At 38.2% G+C, this 22,071-nt stretch overlaps 3 protein-coding genes and 1 long non-coding RNA gene across 5 annotated transcripts; all 4 read left to right on the top strand.

Annotated features, from left to right (window-relative positions):
• Position 1: 1 nt before the first annotated feature.
• Positions 2-7,263, top strand: LOC113666427 (bile acid-CoA:amino acid N-acyltransferase). The gene is made up of 2 exons (XM_027182211.2): positions 2-1,025; positions 5,849-7,263. Exons 1-2 carry the CDS (start codon positions 542-544, stop codon positions 6,640-6,642), a joined length of 1,278 nt encoding a protein of 425 aa, XP_027038012.2. The 5' UTR covers positions 2-541; the 3' UTR covers positions 6,643-7,263.
• On the top strand, positions 6,943-13,643 carry LOC113666429 (uncharacterized). Of its 2 annotated transcripts, none has more exons than XM_027182212.2 (3): positions 6,943-7,083; positions 9,682-11,061; positions 11,399-13,643. In XM_027182212.2, the coding sequence occupies exons 2-3, from the start codon at positions 10,323-10,325 to the stop codon at positions 11,743-11,745; spliced, it is 1,086 nt and encodes a 361-aa protein (XP_027038013.1). In that variant the 5' UTR covers positions 6,943-7,083; positions 9,682-10,322; the 3' UTR covers positions 11,746-13,643. The 2 variants fall into 2 exon arrangements, with proteins under 2 accessions (XP_027038013.1, XP_027038014.1); XM_027182213.2 differs by lacking the exon at positions 6,943-7,083 and adding an exon at positions 9,469-9,579.
• A 2,120-nt stretch (positions 13,644-15,763) lies between these two features.
• Positions 15,764-17,648, top strand: LOC149049218 (uncharacterized). The gene is made up of 2 exons (XR_016185283.1): positions 15,764-16,512; positions 16,797-17,648. It is a non-coding gene; the product is annotated as an uncharacterized LOC149049218 (long non-coding RNA).
• A 530-nt stretch (positions 17,649-18,178) lies between these two features.
• Positions 18,179-21,840, top strand: LOC113666466 (uncharacterized). Its single transcript, XM_027182257.2, has 3 exons — positions 18,179-18,377; positions 18,701-19,478; positions 20,850-21,840. The coding sequence occupies exons 2-3, from the start codon at positions 18,788-18,790 to the stop codon at positions 21,215-21,217; spliced, it is 1,059 nt and encodes a 352-aa protein (XP_027038058.2). The 5' UTR covers positions 18,179-18,377; positions 18,701-18,787; the 3' UTR covers positions 21,218-21,840.
• The last annotated feature ends 231 nt before the right edge of the window (positions 21,841-22,071 follow it).

Here is a 22,071-nt window from a genome sequence, read left to right as displayed (position 1 = left end):
TAGTTTAACGGCATTATTTATTGCTTTACGTGGAATTTTTAAATTTCGAAATTAGGAAAGTACAGTGATAGACTAACGCTAGAACTCTATTTTTTTTGTTCGGGATCAGCACCGAAAAAAGAGATAGGGGTACAGCTCACAACCACGAATAGCTCAAAAAAGGATTTAGAGCCGCGTGCGGCTTTATGATGGGCTCATCGTTAAAGTCTGAAGAAAGGACATCCTTGTGTTCTTCCTTTCTCATGAGGAGCAGCGCGCAAAAATACTCCTCTCCCTCGCGTATCTTGCTCCTTACACTCCTCTGCTCTTCTGAAAAAAATGACGCCTTTTTTACTCAATCAAGATAGCTGCTATTTTCCGCTCACTAGCCAAGCAGGCGAGAGAATGCAACAGACGAAGTCACCATATGATTGTTACACTACATATTTAGTTGCGCATCAGTCCGCGGTCCAAAATCGCGGGCTTTCGTTGCCTTGGCGCACAGGCTTACTCGATCGCTGAGTCACCTGACGTTGCACACGTTTCCGATCTCTTGCGTTTAATGATGTTCTCTGTGTGGCCAAAGTCTTCGCTAATCGATGATATAACCACAATATGCGTCTCGAAACTCGATCCACTGCAAAAGGTTACGCTTGCGGCGAAAGTTGTCGGTGATAACGGCGGAGTGTTCGAGTCGCATGCTCACTTCATCGCTGATGAACATGGCCAGGTTGATGTTGGTCGTGACCCGTCTGTGGGTGGATCTTACAATGGAGTTTCAGCTATGGGACTGTTATGGAGCATGAAACCCGCACCGGGTCAGATAAAAGGACTTAGACTGATAAAACACGATGTCACGAAACCGTATGTTATCGAGCTGAAATGCTTCAATGACCACATAGCCTCAAGGGAAACATCTAAGCAGCCTATGGCACTCACGACATTTCTGAAGGGGTACATGGCAGATGGCGTGAGGCGCATTCCTGTGAAAGAGGGTAGAATCCGTGGAACATTATTTCTACCACCGGGCAATGGACCTTTCCCAGGTAATTTAAAACGAAGTTTGAATCGGTAGACTTTGTGAGTCACTTTTTTAGTTACTTGACTTGTTAGGACTCTGTATTTGGATAGGAAGGATGCTCTCCCAGACATAATTAGTTGAGATAATTTTCCAGAACAACGTTATGATGTTCTTTCGCCCCTCTCTCCTTCCAATGTTGTTAATTGCTACTGTGTCTATGCCATCTTGCAGACCAATGTAGGGAGGGGAGGGGGGGTCAGGAGCAAGGTGTCCCAACAAATGTGTGGGAGTGTGGGTGCAGTTCACAAGGTACATAGTCTGAGACAAAAAATCAAACACAAGGTAGCAAAATGAAAAAATGGAAACCTTAACCAAAAGAACCAAACAAAAAAGATCATTTGAATAAAACAAACAACATATTATGAAAATAGAACACAGGGAAACAAAAGTCAGCCAGAACAAAGGTGAAATTAAGGAGAAGGAAGGTGGGTTTTACTCTCTATTGATTCTGTGCCTTCTGAGCGCTCCCTCAGTTGTGCTTCAATTCTCAAAACTCAAAATAAAAATATGCTTAAAACATACAGCCATCAGTTGAAGGTTTATAAATTTGATTTAACCTGGGAGGAACTTGGTTGACACTTGAGGGTGAATGTAGAAAGTAAGGAGTGACCCTGAATTGTGCAATTAATATTAGTATAGGTACAGTACCGTTCGAAGATAAGCGAACCACTCAACGCGTTCCCCACGCAGAGCCAACGCGTTGGCGTTTTGAACTTAACGCGTTTGCGTTTGCGTGTCCACGCAAACGCAAACGCGTTTAGTGAAGCTCATTAGAAGATCACACTTTAAAACCATTTTGCATAACAAGAGGCCCAAACAAAGCCGACTTTTTTGTCACATTCGCCTTAGCATCTCCACGGCGTCTGTGTATTCCCGATAACAAGCGTTATCCAAAGATCTGTTCCTGATAAAAAAAAAAAAAAAAAAAAACCGAACTAAGAGTCAAGCGATTTCATTTTACAACCTGTAATTTGTGAATACTTTCGAAATTCTCGTTCACCTGTATCCCAAACTGTTTTCTTTTTTCTTTTTTGGTCGATCGATTTTATGTTCACGTGCCGCATGTCTCGAAATTCATCACAAGTCGCGGCGCTTGTGTTACCAAATAAATGAAATTCTAGCCGTATTAAGTTTGCGAACAACTTCGAATTCTCGGATCCAAATTTATCCTTTTCGATTGATCCTGTGTTAGTTATATCGCTGACATTTGAGTATCGCGAAAAACCATGCATGTACTTTAAGTAAGGAGCAAGTAACAATAAATGTATGTTCTCACACACACAATACAGTCGGCTGAAAGCCGGGCGAAAAGCGGCAGAACGTAAACAAAAGCGTGACAGACTATAAGTATGAAGATTTTAGATATATGAAAATTCACATATTTGCACTGCGGTGGAAAGATGAAATTAGAAGATCCTCGCAGCTAAGAACACTACTGAAACTAGTAGTTGTAAGTAGGACCTGAAAAAAATTTTCAGGCCCGTACGGGATTTGAACCCATGACCTCTGCGATACCGGTGCAGCGCTCTACCAATTGAGCTAACTGGGAGCTGGTCAATGAATTGGGTACAAATAAACATCCGAGTGAATGAAGATTTTAGATATATGAAAATTCACATATTTGCACTGCGGTGGAAAGATGAAATTAGAAGATCCTCGCAGCTAAGAACACTACTGAAACTAGTAGTTGTAAGTATTATTGCCCGTACGACAAAAAAATTTGTCATTGACCAGCTCCCAGTTGGCTTGTTAGCTCAATTGGTAGAGCGCTGCACCGGTATCGCAGAGGTCATGGGTTCAAATCCCGTACGGGCCTGAAAATTTTTTTCAGGTCCTACTTACAACTACTAGTTTCAGTAGTGTTCTTAGCTGCGAGGATCTTCTAATTTCATCTTTCCACCGCAGTGCAAATATGTGAATTTTCATATATCTAAAATCTTCATTCACTCGGATGTTTATTTGTACCCAATTCATTGACCAGCTCCCAGTTGGCTTGTTAGCTCAATTGGTAGAGCGCTGCACCGGTATCGCAGAGGTCATGGGTTCAAATCCCGTACGGGCCTGAAAATTTTTTTCAGGTCCTACTTACAACTACTAGTTTCAGTAGTGTTCTTAGCTGCGAGGATCTTCAAATCTCATCTTTCCACCGCAGTGCAAATATGTGAATTTTCATATATCTAAAATCTTCATTCACTCGGATGTTTATTTGTACCCAATTCATTGACCAGCTCCCAGTTGGCTTGTTAGCTCAATTGGTAGAGCGCTGCACCGGTATCGCAGAGGTCATGGGTTCAAATCCCGTACGGGCCTGAAAATTTTTTTTCAGGTCCTACTTACAACTACTAAACTATAAGTATGTTTTTTTCGCTAGCAGTTCACGAATAAAACTCGTGACTCGAATTTCGATCGATAGGCTTTAAATAATGAAACCTTTTGCCTTGGCTTGCGCTACTGGAGATTGTTTGACTTGATTAACGCGGATTGTTGAAAACCGCCTGATGTTTCCCTTGACGAAATCGTGATTGAAATTTTGGTTGCAGAAAGAATCGACTCGCGTGGCCCAGACATTCTGGCGATGAGCGTTTTCGATTCTCGACTCAAGAAGCAGAGAGCGCATCAGTTCGACTGGGTTCTTTTGTTAAGAGTTGCTCTGTAGTTTTCGAAAGCTTGCCTTAATTTTTTTTTCAGATATCTGTCGCAGAATACATTTTGTTCAAAACCGGCGAAAAGCAACAGAACGTAAACCTTGACCGACAAGTAAAATTATGCAAATTCAAAAAGGTTTTCAGTTGCGGATGAAGGCCGTCCTTTGAGTTGGTCAACAATGGATACAAAAGAAAGAAGGTTGGAGGTGGCAAAGTGAATAACAAAGGTGATACGGGTCGATGATCAACGCGTTAGCTAACGCGTTAGCGAAAGAGCACTAACGCGTTGACTTCTTCGAGCCCACGCGTTGACAACGCGTTAGGTGGTTCGCTTATCACATGATTTCAAGTACAATTTGTAATAAATAAACACGAGTAAATTTTGAGTGGTCTTTGAAAAAATTTACAAGAGCCTGTTTATTCCAAATTGTACGAGAAAAATCATGTGATTACACATTAGTAATGTGTATGAAAAATATGAAATAACTTATCATAATTATGCAGAAGCAAAGCACGTGTATCAAGTGCAAAAATAATTTATTCAAATCCTGCAAGAGACATTGTGTGTTTGGTCAAAACAGTCGGTCAGTCATAATATACAATGATATTTTCACATCTTAAAGGTGCAAAAAAGTTCAAAGTCTGGCTAAACAGTTCAAGGAATTGTTCAGTCTAGTTTGTTCCTTCTTTGCACTGAATGAACCCTCTTCTGCTTTGAATTACCTGAAAACTGCATTTATCTTAATCAATCAGAACTGAGTAATTTTTTCATGTATCTTATTAGGAGTTAAACACATACCTCCATAACTTAAGGCAGCAAATCCCATATTTTTTTACTGGTATTAAACTGCTAAAAAGACCTATTTTGGTGAAAGCATTAAAAAAAGGGATTAAAAACCAACAGCGACAAGTCAAACCATGAACAAAGACATTCATGAGCTCTTTCTTGATTAATATCTCACAGCATTTTCCAGTACTACTCTATTATTGGGACTTGATGTGGCTTTTCTCATGCTCATTCAAACCATGTTTGATATGTAGTAACAAGATGGTGACACTGGAAGGCAATGTCTTTTTCCTTATGGATTAAAATTTGTCATATATGTCTCTTGGTTATTTATTTATTCATTTTTTTTTCCTATGAATCTGATTTCTGTAATCTAGTCTTGTTATTAACTTTAAGCTATTTCTATCAATATTTGAATTGGCCTTTTGAAATGATTGTCTTTGCAAAATCATCCTTAATCTCGACTTGATCAGTGAAGCCCAAATTTACCCAAATAACCTTATATTTTTAGGGAGGTTCTTATGTATGTTAACTGTATTATTTTAGCATGTGGGAAACAAACCATTATCAATTTGGAGCCTTCTAGTCGGGACATGCTCAGTAATAGAGGTGGCACCCTTTGAAATTCTGTTTTGTTTTTGAATATTTGCAAACTATTTCAATGTATTACCTTGCAGGTACCTTTCTTCCCCTCCCCTTCCCTTCCCATTCCTTCCCCTCCCCTTCCCTTCCCATTCCTTCCCCATTGCATTAATTAAACAAATTTCTGTGAAAATTTGCTTGTTGCTAGTGATAAGCATGATGATCAGGTCTAAGCTCATGTAATCCTGTATGCTAGCCATAGGGCCACTCTATATTCCACTTTCTAGTCTGAATGAAAGCAAATTTAACTGCCTTTAGCTCAAGTTCTTCACCCCATCACTGCAGTTGGGAATAGAGGATTTTTGTCGTCTCATGATAAAATTTACCTGATTCCCCCATAGGGCTCTGTGATAGGGCTCTGTGCAGTTAATTGGCATTAAATTTCTTATTTAATTTTATTTATACTCTGTTGGAAATGATTGATCCCCCTGTTCAAGACCCAGTTCAGCCTCATTTTTGTTCAGTTTTTGTCATCTTCATGTAACACTACTTGTGATTCAACTCCATACCTATACATCGCCTTTACAAATTCCCGATAGGAGCCATTTCGATTTTACATCGGTACACTACTTCACTTTACCTAAGTCCCTGAACAGTGAGTAATGAAACACATAACAGGTGCTGAAAAATTTACTTTAACTTGCTGTGGCGACCCAAATGGTTGCAGCTTGCAATACTGGTCTAAAAATGTTGTTTGTTTGTTGTTTTTTCAAGGTGTCATAGATCTACTTGGCGGAGCCGGTGGACTAATTGAATTCAAGGCTTGTCTGCTGGCCTCTCATGGCTTTGCCGCTCTTGCACTTGCTTACTTTGCATACGATGATCTTCCTGTCGAACCAGAATACTTTGATCTCGAATACTTTGAAGAGGCAGCAGAATGGTTTCGCAATCATCCCAGTGTTGTGTCAAATGGCGTGAGTTTGCACTCAATCTGTTTGGGAAGCTGGCTTGGGCTTCTCCTTGCAAGCTACCGAAACGACTTGGTAAAAGCTGTGGTAGCGATATCACCATGGAATGCCCCTTTTTGGATTCCTTACGTATACAAAGGAAAACTGTCAAATGTATTTCGCTATGAAATCGAAAATGTGCAGGAAACAGATGAAGGCATCATATATAGCAATTGTGTGGCGCGTGCGAAGGAATTTGCTCTTCCCTCAGCCGAGTTAGCAGCACTCACACCAATAGAACGAATCACGTGTCCTGTATTACTCGTTTATGGAACTGATGATAAGATCATTGATTCGGAATTCACCACAAATTGTATATCTGAACGTCTGAAAGCAGAGGGAAAGGAATCCTTATGTACCATTTTACGACATCCCAATGCTGGTCACCTAATTGAACCTCCCTACACTCCACTTAATCATTTAGTGTATATGAAGACTTTTAAGCAATATTGGGTGTTAGGAGGGAAGCCCAACGAACACGCCTTAGCGCAGGAAATCACGTGGAGGAAAATTTTAGATTTCCTTGGACAAAATCTAAGGACCTGTAAGAGCAATTTATAGTACAAACAAAAACACAAAAACGATAAATTGTTATGGTCTTAAGAGCTAAATCCAATCGGATGTATGCTTGTTGTATTCCAGGGTGATCAATAGATTTTTAAAATGCCAATGTTCCAGATTTAAAATTTTTTGTGCGTTTGAAACTGACTTTTCCAACTTAGTGCAAACAAACACGGTCGCGATTTGTAAAAATCTGAAATGATAATGGCAGGAGAGCGAAGGGAGAAAAGAGGAATAATGAACTAAACAAACAAAAAAAGGATCTGGACACTTGTCATAGCAAAGACACCTGCTTCATCCTTAATATATACGATGACGCTAACAGAATATACTTTCATCACTCGCTTCCGCTCGCCTTCGGTCGCTGTGGAAATTCTGAAGGTGAAATCAGGGCGAAGCTAGGCAAACAAGTTGATTTTCTTCGAAAACAGAATTGATTAGGTAAGGTAATGTATGTAAGTGGTCGATTTGATTATTGAGTTCTGTTCCCTGTTTTTTCTGCGTAATGTCTAAAACATTATCCACGTTGAATATGTTTTAAAACGTAGCGAAGGCGGTTTGACATGTGAAGCAAGTCTCGTATTGCTTCGTGATCAAAATAGAGAGTTTAGTTTAACGATAGATGTTATGTTGCCTGTTTCTCTACTCGTTTTAGTGAAAAACAGTGATAATGTTGAGTTTGGATATGGTCAGAAATCTTTTTTCTAGCTGCTTAATTTTTCAACAAAGCGATTTTCTGCGATTTAGACCACGATCAATTGCATTTGCACTGCAGCTGTTAAATTAAAGCGGACCAGAATCGAGTAAGAAATCCGAATAGGGGCATCTAATCCGTAAGAAAACATATTGATCAGTTAAGTCACTATGGCTAACCAATATGTTATATTTCTTGAATGTCATAAATTGATGTCTGATTCATTTGGGGAAAGCTCAAGTCCAACATATCCGCCACTGGCGCTCGCGAAGTTGAATGAAATGGCTACCATATCGTGACAATTTAGTTCAGCTTTGGAAGGGGAATTGCAAAAAGAAAAATTAAAAAAAAAGGTTTCACAAAATTAGAACATGGCTTCCAGTCGCGAATGCATTTTTCCGATTCAACATTCTTTGCTGCGAAAACTAGAAATTCAACTGTCTTTGTGATCTTTCGAAAGCAAATTAGCGAACAGTTTTCTATTGAATGAATTGCCCGTTTGTGAGCGTCATTTTTCTGAATAAATATACGACCTCATACACAAAGCCGCCAACCTTTAAAATGATGTTCAGCCAAATCTAATTACCTATTGCATTAGAGTATTTCAGATTATTACAATCACTTATTTACGGTGTATTGAAGTAACAATACGTATTTAAAAGCGCTAAGAGTTCCGTAGCTGGTACCCCTGGAACATTGAAACATGGTGAGAATGGCTTGGAAAGGAGCTGTGCTTAGCAACACAACCTACCCCCCCCCCCTCCCCCCACTCCCCTCAATCCTTTCTTTCGTGGTGTTGAGTGTAATAGTTTGCGTAGATGGTACGTTTTTCGATCGCTTGAATTTGGAATGGGGAAGCGACAAGACAGCCAGCTACTTAGCAAAGAAGCGCGATTGACTTAAAAACAGGCTAAAGGACTCTGAACGATTTGATTACACAAAATTGACATACTAGCGAGATGAAATTTAATTTTTATGTTCGGCTTGGGCCAAACAACATCATGAGGGCCAGTTAATTTTGATTTCGATTTCCAAGATGTCGAGATTAAAGATCTGAAGATTAAAGTTCAGTAGGAAACCGACAATAATTCCACTTTTTGCATTCCCAGTGCCATAAATATTCTCCAGCTCGGGGCGGATAGTAGACGATCTTATTCTTTTGATGCCTTTCCTCATTATGTCAAATTGTTGTTAACATTAATATTGGAAAACCAATGGGAAATTCGACAATCTATACACAATTTGAATTTCAAATTTCCATTGTCATGACCGCCAAACTGAGCCGAATGTTTTGTATCTTGGCTGTCTATATTTATTCAGTCTGACAATTCTTCTAAACAAACCACTACATGCCGAATTTGTTGCTATGTGTGTGGTTCGGCTCCTTAAATTGTAAATATTGTCAGCGATCATATATTTCCGAAATACTGAGATATATTTTTCTCCAAAATTAGCTTTAACACCGTAGATTGAGTGAATTAAATTAAAATTTTCTTTTCCTACTGGCATTGAAAGCAAAGCGTATGTGAAGTATTTCATATATGGATATAAAAAATATGGAGTTTGAATGTGGTGGTTTAATTTTTTAAGAACAAATGCATTTTTTTGATGATTTCCGATTGTAATTTGTATTTCATTTAGTTCCTGTATCTTTTTTTTCGAATATGAGTGAGCGTAATTTTAATTTTCCTTTCAATACGTGTTCCAAACATTGAATGACTAGTTCCTGAATATTTAAATTTTCGTACATAGCTGTCAAGTTTGAATTGTTTGTCAAGTAAAAACCATTACTTACAAATCGTCAAAGAAAAAATCTATTCAAAGCTTCATTCGAAAATAGCATCATTTGCCGCTTTCAGAGTGTTTGTTTTTGTGCAGGAGTTTTCGTTTATGCAAATAATCGTTGATGACTCAGTTTTCAGTGGAAATTTCGCTTACTGACTTTGTAGAGAACTTTGCTCTGCCAATATAAAATCTCGTCTACATCGATATTTATTCAAAATCTAAATTCTACGAAGAATTGCGAGTTAAATGAAAAACCGCTTTCGTTACCCGGATTTGTTTACCTAATCTCCACAAGACCATAATCTTTGCATACACATTTTCTTTGGATGCGTTATTCATAAGGCTTGTCTCCACTCTGTTTGACAGGTCGGTATAAAAACCGCCTCATTAAATATTAAAAATATCGGAGTTTTTTTTGCGCCTTCTGGCGAAAAATCTTTCCGCGATCTCCTCTCAAGGTTTGTTAGAAATAGTAGAACCTCCTGATATTTTCTTTTTCGACAAATTTCTATGTACTATTGCGAAATTAATCTTTTTTTTTCGCTTTTTTGTCTTCGCAGCTGTAAACCGACTTCTCTCGAGTTGTGAGCACAGGATAAATGCAAATTTTTATGAGGTCAAGATAGCTACGAACAATCTGAAAATAGAAGAATACAAGTCGGCAAATTGAACAAGAATACAGTCAGCCTTTGAAGGAAACAACTCCAGCCAACGGAGAATCAAAAGAGACTTTCCTAAGCGGTTAACATTGATTTATCATTCAGGAATCGCCGACCAAGAACGCGCAAACTATCAAGAGGAAACAAAAGTAAAGAACATGAATTTATTTGATTTAAGAAACAACGGATTGAATACTTTGTAGTGAGCTTGTAACAAAGGTTCTGGCTCGATTGATCAACAAATCTGGTGATCCGATGCTTTCATCAGTTTGATCTGGTCAGCCTTCTCGCTAACTGAAGTAAATCCTATTACAAACCTTGTGACGAATTTTGACTGTCTGAACGACGGCCATATTGATTTATCTGGGACGAAAGATCATCGACTGCACAAGGACTGTCCTTCGAAATCTTGAATCAACAAAAGTTAACGGCCTTTAACTCTGTAAAAAGGCTCATATAAATATCCCTGCTTCAGAAGGAAGAAGTGCAGTTGGAATTACTAGTCTGAATTTCATCTGGAGACTGTGTAAATAGTCACCAACATGTGTTGTAGTTGTCTTTGTAGTTGCATTCAAAGTTTTCTGTCAAATTGTTGCAAATGCCTTGGCAAGAGTTGTATGGCGATATGCCGGGGGATTTGCCGGTGTTTCTGCAACGCCGTTTCCCCTGGTTGTGGTTTCCTTCTGCAAATCATCTTTTACGCCATATTTCAAGGCTTCAACATTGGCACTGACGTCGGCGTCTTTTTAGAAACGTCCAAGACATACGCGCGTTGCGATGAGCTTTCAACCGGGATGCTTCAACCTCTGAGCAACGACACAAACCTGACGCGTCCTTACTGCGTCGCGACGGAAAACGCTACGCAAGCGTTGCTAGGTGAAAAAGCAGCAACGCTTCAACTCCTAGAGGGCGTTTTCTTTTTCTTCATATGCCTCTCTGGTGGGATTTACGTGATCCACATAGTTGTACTGTTCCCGAACACGTGCAAACACTGGAATGATGAAAACTTCGAGAACATGGTCAGCGAGGCTGGTCCTTATTACCAGAAGATCCTTCAAATTCACACCCTGTTTCTACTGCTGGAGACGTTGGTTCACGATGTGCCTATGTCGTGTCTGGCTGTAGAGCTTTGTGCGCAGATGTGGGGAGCCGGTGGCATAAACTGCTGGGATTGTGCCCTAACACCTCAAGAGCTCCCTAAAAATCCCATGGCGCAGATCAATTGTGAGATGTGGCTGGGACTTCTCCTGGGCTCCATAGCTATTGTGAGCATTTACAAGGGTAAGTGAAAAGTATTCTATCTATTTATTCCAGCATTTATTTATTTATTTATTTTTGATCTGGCTCAAACATTACCTATACATGTAAAAAAAATCAAAACAAGACAAAACATGGCTAAACAAAACAAAGGGAAACCCAGGAATAGTATATTACTCCAAATAAAATATTTGCTTATTTGCAGTCCTTTTATTTACTTCGCCCCCAATTTTCATCTGTGAGGTTTCTTTCATAACGGGTCTCGTGACTTTTGACTATCAATCACTTATCAACTCCAGACCTACAAATAACGTGTTCTTCCCAGGCTGCTTTATATCTCTAAATCATATTTTCATCTCAGGTATCTTGCCCCTTTATTCATGGATTGGTAATCCCTTCTGCTGGGCCTGCTATCCACTTCGCGTGTGCGTGGTGCTCCCAGCTGGGTTCCTTTACTGTGTGCTCGCCTTATCCCCCGCCATGGGAGTGGCCATAAATCGCCTGTTTAAAGTGGCGCCCCAGATGAAGGACGAAATGGGAACAATAGCATCGACCATTTGGACCTTTGGCTTGTTCTTCTGGGGTATCATATTTTTGCTGACCTTCCTGTACTGGTACTTCTGTGGTAAATGTTTATGTATGTTGTGTTGTCCCTGTGAGAGGAAGGAAAAAGCCGATGGCTCCAAGGAGGGATGTTTGTGTTGTTAATGAGATCAAGACGGTGAAATGTGAATTGCCATTTGGTTTCTTGATTGCGAAACTAGTTTGTTTACGTTTGATTACTACTTTTAATTTTTGTTACTTCGCATAATTTTGGAGAGCATGCTAATTCGGGAAAAATGGTGGTTCCATTCAGTCAGTCGTTTCAAATAATTACTGTCTCATTTAACTAAGATTCAGTTTGTTTTTGAGGCCAAGGCTTGAGTAATCCATATTACAACTATAATGATGTCATGATCCAAGTCCACACTCGGAGAAATAAGTGACTTTGGCTCACCAAAACAGGAAGTTAAAGAAAAACAAGACTCCTTGTAGAAATAAGAGCGCATGACGTTTCCGCCTATGTAAAACGCTTTCGGTTGATTGTCATGAGAAAATCGAAGAAAGCGTAACAGCCAATCAGAATGAAGATGAATATCACTGGGATCGAGACAATGTTCAGTATGGCGCTGTGGAAAACATAAGCTCTATAAGTTGTCCTTATATTTCTTTTATATATCTCTTATATTTAAGTAACATTCCTCTGCCTCTTATCGAGACAAATTAATGTTGCTGTCTAAAGATTTCAAAATAGTGAAACTCTCACCCGAGATTTTAGGTGCTCTGATATTTATGCTGCTTGGAAATATCATTATTAGTCTATCATTTAATTATTATTATTATTATTATTATTATTATTATATTTATTATTATTTTAATCAAGATCAAGTATGAAATTAAATGGAGATAGAAGGTGAAGTAAATGTCGTAAAAGGTAACAGCCTTTTTGCGTTACCAAAGCAAAGAAAGAGTTGGTATGAAACTCTCTAAGGTTTTTTTCTTTTCTCAGCTGTCAACTTCACATTCCACTGTTTTATTTGTACAAAGTTTCATTTTTTTTAGTAAAGATATCATATTTATTTTTTGGTAGGCTAAAACAGAAAAAAAATAGTTAAAGTGACCAAACAAAAACGCTGAGTCTGCATCTATAATACAACCTCCTCAGGAGGAATAACCGGGACATCAGGAAAAAGGTTGTTAATGATTATGTGTCAATTGGATGTAACTTGGGTAATAATTTAAAGACTTAAATCAACCAGTTTCGTTGTAATTTATTCGTTAGGAAAGTAAATTCCGGTTTCATTTCATTCAGTTTGCGCAAAGTTAGCATGTATAAAATAACTTATGAAAATTTAGTTAATTTTGTGAATGTATCTGGTTTAATTTGCCATGGAAGTGATAAGAAAAAACATATTATTTTGTAGAACATATTAGTTAGAAATATACTTTTTTTATCATTATCTGTAATGTCAATATAAGGAAAAAATCAATCATGTATTTGAAAGTCCTTTTCAACCTGACCTATTATTTTTGAAAAAGAGAGTAAGACATATTGAATCAAAGATTATTTGCAGTAATCTCTCTCAGAGCAATTTTCAATTGAATGTCGAACGTAGTCAAGGATTGCTTTGGTTTTCTTAAACTTGCTCTGTGACTGTTCCAGAAAATTCGCCAAATCCTCTCAACCAATCAGGTTCAGAACTGAAAACGATTGCGACTTGGTCATTCGCGTTTTCCTGCGCGTTTTCCCACGCTTCCAGCAGCTTGCTTGTTATCACTTTGAGTTCTCATTGGCTTATGATAATGTGAACCCTTGTTCTAATTGGTCATTGGATTACGTTTTTCGACGCTCAATTCAAAACTGTTCTATCATATTAACACAACTTGCATTGATCTGGCGTGGGGTTATTATTGTTTAAGGAATATTCCTTTAGGTCGAGCCAACTGATCTCAAATGAAAAAGGCCTTTTACTGGGTAGCCAGAGAAATGCAGTTGTTAAATGATTTCAAATGAACTATTTTCATAATGAAGTAGTGATCAGGAGAAATTAAAACATGAATGCCTAGTACTATGCATACTATCACTTGGACAATGGAGCCTGGAAACACAAGCTAACCGTGGGTAAACCCAAGTGTTTACTAACTGCAAGCCAATTTCAGTCGGTAGGACTAACAGGAAGTGAACTGAAGAGTTCCTTGCAGAAGTTACAAATTGTCTCCTGGTAAAAATTTCAATTTTGGAGTAACAGCGTAACAGAAGTTAGAGTGGCTGTAACTGGCTCTAAAAGTTGATTAATTATTTGAGTATGAAAAGAGTCACATGTATCTAAGAACATACTTCTATTTACATTTTCCTTTGTGATTGTTTTCACGCACAATATCATGATAAAAGTTGCTCATTAGTGATTTTTTTGCTGTGTTAGATCTAACACACAACGCTGCGACATATCTTACCCTTTGCAAGAAGTCACTTTAGTAAAGTTTTGCTTGTGGGGCAAATTTTGATGATCTGTCGAACGCTCTTGAGACATGACTGTGATGAGTGCAAGCGATATATAGCAGCAAGAAACCACAGGAGAGTACCGATTTGTCGTCGAATGACCCCTTCAATATCTCGCAATTTTAAAAGCGCGATGCTTCGGCAACAAATCTGCGAAAAAAACAAGGCGTGCTAATTGACGATCATCGTTTGCTATTTATTTAGCTATACTTTTACTCAGCATTGTGCTTGCTCTCAGATCGAAAGCGGCCCACTGGACTGTTATTGTTTCTTTAGATTTCATTTCTTGACCTGCTATGAAGAAAATAACCTGACTGTATTGCTTAATTAAGTATAAAATCGTAAGAAAAAAATAAATTATTATTTTCAAAGCTGTACGGTTATGGATACCTTGTTCTGTCAGTGAGTTTTAATTAGAAGATATTTCCACCCCGTCATAAGAGTCCAACGACTACACACGAATAACGTTTCTATTTGCAAACATAAAGTATTGCACACGTCATGAAAATGTTAATTTTGCCACTCACGAAAGACAGACGCCGATTTTTTTGTCATTCCCGCCAAGGAAGTTATGGTTTCTTTTTTTTTTCGTCATGCGTCTCGATATGCACTCTATCAGTCCCTTTTCCTACCAGCCGCACTGTAAAGTGCTGTGCGAGTCAAAGTGTTTAAGTATGTACCCTATCCTTAAATAAACTCCTGCGTGGGGATATGAATTTTCCATATGTTTACTTCTGAACCTCATTTTCCACTGATTTAATCCAACTGCAAGACACAAACATCGTAATGGCAGATAATTGAGTCTCGATACTTGGATAAAGACTCACATCAGAAGCTTTTCAGTGATGATAACACTGACTAAGAATCGTTACAACAATGCGCAATAAATATTGCTCACAAGCATCTCAAAGCACTGAAAAATGATATTTTAGCTTCTGCAAATGACAACCTCTTTTTCCGAAGAGCGTTTACAAACACTTAAAGATTATAAGTGGCTCAATAGTGATCTAAGTGCATTGTATATATTAGTGACTAACAAGTTGAAGCGTTTATCATAGGGCCATTGCATAACAGCCAGCATCAAATATGTTTATATTGAGTTCTTCTCAGTTTGGCGCCTCTGTGTTGCTAATTTTTATGTTCGTTTTAGAATTTTGCACTTAGCTGTTCCTAGCTTCTTATCATCAGTTACATGCACGTAAATCACTAGTAATGTTTATTTATTAGAGGCCAAAAGTGGCTTGCGAGAAATTGATAAGCCTCCTCATGAACGTGGTAAGGAGAATGTATTGAAAATGTCTATCCTTTTTTTTTTTTTTTTTGGATTGAGGAGAAAATCATTGGCGTGGGAAGCGTGATTCACAAATCTTCTCTTTTTTTCCACCTAGCTGTCTCTGCAGAACCAATCTTGCGTCAGACTACAAGACTCTTTTATTCAATTCAAAGAACGCGCGACCTAAGATTTCCAACAAAATACTCCCAAGGGAGATATTATTACAAATGTCATACGCAGAGGGAGGGGGAGGGAGGAGGGGGAGGATAGGTGTTAAATCTTCACTTTAAGAGTTTTTTCCTCGGCTAGGCGTTAGAGATCATAACTAAAAAATGGTCCTCTCAAGGACACCATACACGATAAGCCCCATGAGTGAGAGAGAAATGTGTTAGGAATGCCTCCGCTGAATTTGATTAAGGCGGGGGTAAACCTGAAATTTGCTCAAAAACTGAGTTTTTTGTTTTCCTCGGAATTTGCAGCTTTGGGTATTCAACTTCGCTATGGGAAAATAATTTTCTACTTATTTTCACTATTTTTGCCTTTTTGAGCGATTTCAAAATTCCCGCTCTGGCTAATGGTGTGGTTACCATGGCAACGAGAAGAGCATTTTTTGATTTTTCAGTTGTTTATGATGTGTTATTCTGGCAACCAAGCTCCCAAACGGGCAGGATTTAACGAGAGATACTTTATGTGGTCTTATCTGAAGGGTTTTCTAGGGTCAAACCCATTATGGGATAGATTTAGAGGCAGTTTTGGTCGAATGTGACACTCAGTGTACTCAGAGCAATCAAAGGAAAAGTTATAATCAAAGGAAAAGTTATATCGAAAATGGTCGGAGAGAAAAGTAGATCTCTCTACAGGAAGAAAAGAAAGAGAAGTTTTTCTGGAAGGCGAAAACAAAACAAGAGTCTGAAGAAACAGCTCCCGATGTTGACGAAATCGCCGCCTCAACTCCGAGCACTTCGCTGGATGAAAATCAGCTCTCTGACTCGGACTCTAAAGAAACCGTTGGTTCCTCCAGAAAGAAAATGAAATATGCCGCTTCTTTTAGACAGCTCTGATGAAGAGTATACCTTCAATACCGAGGAAAGCGAGGGATTTAGATTAATAAATGAGAAAAATTTATCCACGGCCGTCTCAAAGGCACACGTGTGTGAGAAAGGTGAGAAATTTTTTTAAATCTCTGTCTTTCTCTGTTCTCGATTATGACTTATTTCCCATATCATATCGACCCATAGTTCCAGTTTTTCCCTGCTAAATACACTGATCTATCTATTTAATCTTGGATTGGGTAAGAGAAAGATTTTTAGGTATTGTGCATATACACTGTAAACAAAAAATTATGGGGAAAAATCACAGAATGTGTATTTCTGACTTGAGGTCTTTACTTTGCTTATAACAAAATTGCCCGATTTATCTAACAATTTTCACTTGATTTGTCTTTAGGCACCTTAACTCTTGAGGAAGATAAAAGTGCAAGAGTGGGGGTTACAGTTTTCCCTTCAGTGTAGTTCCTGTGAGGAATCCAGTTCACTTCCACCATCCAGTGGTGTGACCCAGTTAGGGAAATCATATGACATTAACCGCCGAGTCTTTTAGTAGGCTAAAAATCATGGAGAGGCTTCGTATCCCTGGTGGTGTTTGTACAAGAGTGGCAACACATGCAAAAGACAGTAAAAGATTGGCTAAGTCCAATTTGCAGGTTATGCAGAAGGAAAAGAGATGGCGTCAAGGGAAGCGACTTCTGAGGACTCATCAAGAGGAAGCCCTTCAAGAAGCTGAAGGAGTTACTTATGAACCAGGAGGCTTTTAAATTACTTTTAGATACTCCTGTGGACAAAATATGGACACTGGGGCCACTATAGTGGTTACATATTGTAAAAAATTAAGTTTGATTGCTATCTGTAAGTTTAAAGGCTATTTTCTCATTACGCAAAATTTTGTCTTCAAGAAAAGAGATCTTGACAACAATTTATCCAATTGATCTGAAATTTTCAGCATTTGTTCCTTTTGATAAGTTTTGTGTTATAAGCAGAGCAATTTTCCATATGATGTATGTACTTAAAGTTATGAAGTGAAACACCCCTCTGATTTTCCATGTCAAATTTAATTGATCATCATTTAAAATGTTTTCAACATATTAGAAATCCCTCTGCTTATAGCAATAAGCAACATGTCTTCTTTGAATTGATACTAAAAACATTTTTTATTGATTCCAGAAGGAGTTATCTTTTCTTAAGTAACCCCTGGTAGAACCCTGCAGGTGGCTCAATTAAACGAGTGGCATCCTATTACAATAGACATGTTGAGTCTGAAATATTTTTTTTCATGATCTTCAAGTCATAAGCTTTCCAGGGATATATAGTTTGCCTAAGTTTTGAAGTAAGTCCTAGCTGTGAAAAATGAGTGAAAAATGGGCATTTTTTCAGGTTTACCCCCGCCTTAATTTTAGTGACTCCTGAAAGGAGAAAAATAATTCAGACTGGAATGCATACCGCAACAAGTAAAGCCCTAGTATGGCGATCTAACCGTCGATAGCACGTTTCAGGGACAAACCGTGTCTTGCTTACACAGCGGAAACCGTCGTCTGTTTATGCTTTCTCAAGCACCTTAACGTCTAAATTAAATCAATATTCCTACAGAAGGAATATAATTTTTTTCAAGTAAAAACAAAATTCAAGAAATCTTGCAAGGTTCTTTCAGAGTGAGGCTGGCAGCAATCCTTTTGATTTAAAGTCAAAACATTTAAAGATTCTGAATCAATATAATTACTTCGCAAATAGGTCACGCTCGAACTGTTTTGGCAACTTTATGCAAATATCGCCTTCTAGGAACCATCAGCGCAATACAATAAGTGCTTTACGGTCTCTTGGGTTTGTCGCTTTCCTGCGCATTAATTAGAACCTTCCCTTCCACAAAACTTAAGTGAGCATATTTGGGGAAATTTTGGTGCTTTTCTCAAGCTATCAGCGGTCAAAAGCTAAACAGGATGGCCATTGAGATGACAAACATTTTCTGGACCTAAAGGTATTTGAGAAATACTTTTACTAAATATCGTGCTCTGAATACTCAAATACTACTAAAAGTGAAAGTGGCTTATATAGCATTTTCAAACATACGCAAACCGGGAAGGATGGAGCCAAAACCACAACTGAAACCAACGTGTAATAGATCTAGTACTGTAGTAAGATTACTTAGGAGAGAGGTTGTTTTCGAAAACTCATGATCAAACGTGATTGACAGCCATTTAGTGTCAAAAGTGCAATAACAAAAATATTGATAAACCAGGAATTGTCAAAACAAGTCTATGAAATCATATTACTTGTTGACATCTTCTTTTCAATGCTTAGATTCTCAGCTTCTCTAACAATACGAATCTTAACAGTTCTCAACCTTTCTCAACCTGAAGTTCAGTTCTCAAATATTCACGACACAAGATGGCGGATCGGCTTTGTGAGTTTTGCATTGGTTGTTGTTCGACGATTTGCGCCGTATTTTGCCGAGAAATTACAATGAAGACGGCCTACACTATCCAATTTGTCATATACAGCATTTTACAAGGATACAACGTCGCTTCAGACATTGGAATGTTTTTTGACGTTTTCAACGCGGTAAGGAAATGCAATGAATTAGAAGAGAACTCAAATGCGAATGGAACTCAAGTCGATCCGGGAAGGACAAACGTCTATTGTAGAGCACCAGGAAACTTTACAGTGTCAGATCTCGACAAGCACATCCTAACCTTGGAAATTCTTCAATGGTTTTTCTTAATTTTTGCTGGGATTGGTGTGGCGCTCTACATCGCCCACGTATGCACTCTACTTCCAAATTTATGCAAGCACTGCCGAGAACCAGAATTTGAACACGACCTTGGCTCACCAGATACACCAAAATACTATCGAAGTATTGTACACATTCATACCATGTTTATGTGCATAGAGACTTTTATTCATGACATTCCCGTATCCTGTCTGGCAGTGGAGTTGAGCGTGCATTATTTTGGGTCAGCAAACTGCTGGGAATGCGCAATAAGTGCCAGCTCGGTTCCAGCCGAGCTTTCTTTGAAAAGAGGCAGTCTGTGGATTGGGCTAAAAGTGTCAGCGGTTGCATTAATCACCATCTATAAAGGTAAGACAACTGAAAATAACATTACACCGTTTATCTACTGATCAACCCTTTTGGGCTGTTCCGGATGGGTGACGAGGAAAGCTTCTTCAATGCAGCTGGAAATTTCGCTAGTTTCAGTTTTAGTCGTTTTTCCCGGTCATAACAATAATAATTTTAAAACTTAATACAGCGCCTTTTAATCTTAAAAAGATCAAAAACGCTTTACATTAATTTAAAAATATCTATAAAATACAATATAATGAATTATAAGAAATATCTATAAAAACCTAATACTCAAAATAACCAATTGACCACCGCCAAGAAATGTTACTCGTTGTAAGCTAAATTAAAAAGATGTGTCTTAAAAATGCTGAGTGATGTTATTTCCCGAATATTTGCTGGAAGGCTGTTCCACAGCGTGGGCGCAGAAACATAAAATGAACGAGCTCCTAATGTAGATATCATACGCCCCTTAGGACGATCCAAAAATAATGAAGAATTCGATCTAAGGGAATAAACGGAACACGACTTAATGGACACTAAGTTACTAATGTAGCTAAGTGACATATTATATATAGCCTTAAATGTAATAATTAAAATTTTAAAATAAATACAGTAAAACACAGGTAGCCAGTGATGGTATATAAAGCTGGTGTGATATGATCGTACTTTCGTCTTCGATCCACCCAAAAATTTACACAGAAAAGAAAAAATCCATCAGAATAATGAAAAAACACATCCTTGATGTACCCTTGTTCCAGTAAACTAAAAAAACCGCTTTTCATAAACAGGTGTTAGACCAATATGCGTGGGACGTAAACAAAGGTCGCCCACATTGCTTTTGCTTTGTTTACGTCCAACTTATATCGCCTATTTCCCTTTTTTATTTTTCTTCCAGGGCTCAAATAAATAGTCTATATTTTTGTATTGCAAACTCCACTACACGACGAATATGATATAGAACACAGTAAATTTACTGAGTTTCTTTATAGGCAGGGTGTACTACCTTGAAAAACGTTCACTACTGGGACAGAAATTTACAAAAATTGCCTCCAAGCTGAGATGAAATTTCAGCCATTAAAATTTTATCTTGCAAAACCGAAAAAATATCCAATCAGCAAAATAAACCTTCCGCAAAATTTACATCCCACATAGAAATATCACCTTGCGTTTAGCATTCTGTTTTTCTGATCGTCGTGTAGGTATCTTTTCCGGTATCTATTCAATATTTACCTAAACAGAATCATTCTGAGGAGGCCAGAACTCTTAAGTACAATTACTACCTCAGAAGGATAACCTCTAAAGTATTGGTCATATGGAGGAATGAAGCCTTCAATTAGTCTCTTGTGTTCTATTGTCGATTCATTCCCCAATTATTGACATTCTTCACAGGTATCCTTCCGCTGTACTTTTGGATTGGAAACCCATTCTGCTGGAGCTGTTATCCTCTGAGGTTCCTGATCGCTGCACCAGCCGGGCTTGGTTTCATGGTAATGGTCCTGGCTCCATGTATGGGCATTGCGAAGCTCCGAGTCATGGTAGAAGTCCCAGATTTGGCGGGAACTGTTGGCGCACCTTCCGACATCATCTTCATGATTGGACTGGTTTTCTGGGTCATATTAATCGTCGGCTTCCTGGCCTACAAGATATTCTACAATTTTATCATGGAGTTGTGTCCTTGCCTTGCTTGGTGTGAGGACGACGATAAGAAAAAGAAAGACGCCAAAGAGGAGAAGACAACTGGATGCTTATGTTTCTAGTAATGTAACTTTACAAACCAGAACCGGACTGTCTGGGAAAAGAAGATTTTCTTTATTTCCGGATTAAATTCCTTGCTTTATTTAGTCTACTGTCATAAGTAGTATATGCAAGATCATCATATGCATATGCGCATCCAGAAATTGACATAGAAATTTTTTGATACGAATCAGGTGTTTATGAGAAAGTTGTTCCTCAAGCTTAGGCCTAACCAGGAGTTTTGAGAATTTGGGTATCAGGGGTCTGCATGTTATACTCAGGTATACGATATTTTGTCAAGAGAATGCATTCTTGAATTCTTTGTCTTTGGTAAATGACACAAATCAACAACCCGAGGCAATTTTAACTTCTTATAGTTTTAAAAGTTTTATTTTTTTAATTTGTGTGTGCCTTGCAGTTCCGAGGTAATAATTACAAGTACTCTATACAAATACAATCAAGGGAAAATTGGCTTGTTAAAAGTAGCGCAGAAATAAGGAAAAACTCTGTTAGCTCTTGTTTAAAATACCTTAAAGCCTGAATTTGTAAAAATAATGGAGTTCACACTTTGGCTTTTTGTAGAAAGATTTAGCATGAAATTGACGAGCAGACGCTTTGGAGAGAAGTAAAATTCACAACCAAATTATGTTATCTTGCTTTTCATGTATTTTTGTTGTTTGTTAAATAGTCACGATTCAATAGGCTGAGCCAATAACACTCATGATGACGTCATTTACTGAAAATCCACCTTCAGGCCTCGTTTGTCGGGGTATATTTATAACTCTTTGTTACTTTCTTGTTGTTTCCGCAGGCTGTTTTTCTTTGAGGCAGAGATTACATCTTTTACTTGAGCTGTTGTACGGCGAGTGTGATGAGA

Source organism: Pocillopora damicornis, chromosome 3 (genome assembly GCF_964200805.1).
Source record: "Pocillopora damicornis chromosome 3, jaPocDami1.2, whole genome shotgun sequence".
In the NCBI taxonomy this organism is placed as follows: Eukaryota; Metazoa; Cnidaria; class Anthozoa; order Scleractinia; family Pocilloporidae; genus Pocillopora; species Pocillopora damicornis.
The sequence above is the reverse complement of the archived record's forward strand: the minus strand, read 5'-3'. Positions and strand labels throughout refer to the sequence as shown.

Bases quoted from the DNA above. Each gene is read 5' to 3' on its own strand.
- LOC113666427 (XM_027182211.2), top strand. From the start codon at position 542: ATGATGTTCTCTGTGTGGCCAAAGTCTTCGCTAATCGATGATATAACC. The intron at 1,026-5,848 runs GTAATTTAAAAC...TGTTTTTTCAAG, and splicing joins GGGCAATGGACCTTTCCCAG to GTGTCATAGATCTACTTGGC.
- LOC113666429 (XM_027182212.2), top strand. From the start codon at position 10,323: ATGTGTTGTAGTTGTCTTTGTAGTTGCATTCAAAGTTTTCTGTCAAAT. The intron at 11,062-11,398 runs GTAAGTGAAAAG...TTTTCATCTCAG, and splicing joins TATTGTGAGCATTTACAAGG to GTATCTTGCCCCTTTATTCA.
- LOC113666466 (XM_027182257.2), top strand. From the start codon at position 18,788: ATGGCGGATCGGCTTTGTGAGTTTTGCATTGGTTGTTGTTCGACGATT. The intron at 19,479-20,849 runs GTAAGACAACTG...CATTCTTCACAG, and splicing joins ATTAATCACCATCTATAAAG to GTATCCTTCCGCTGTACTTT.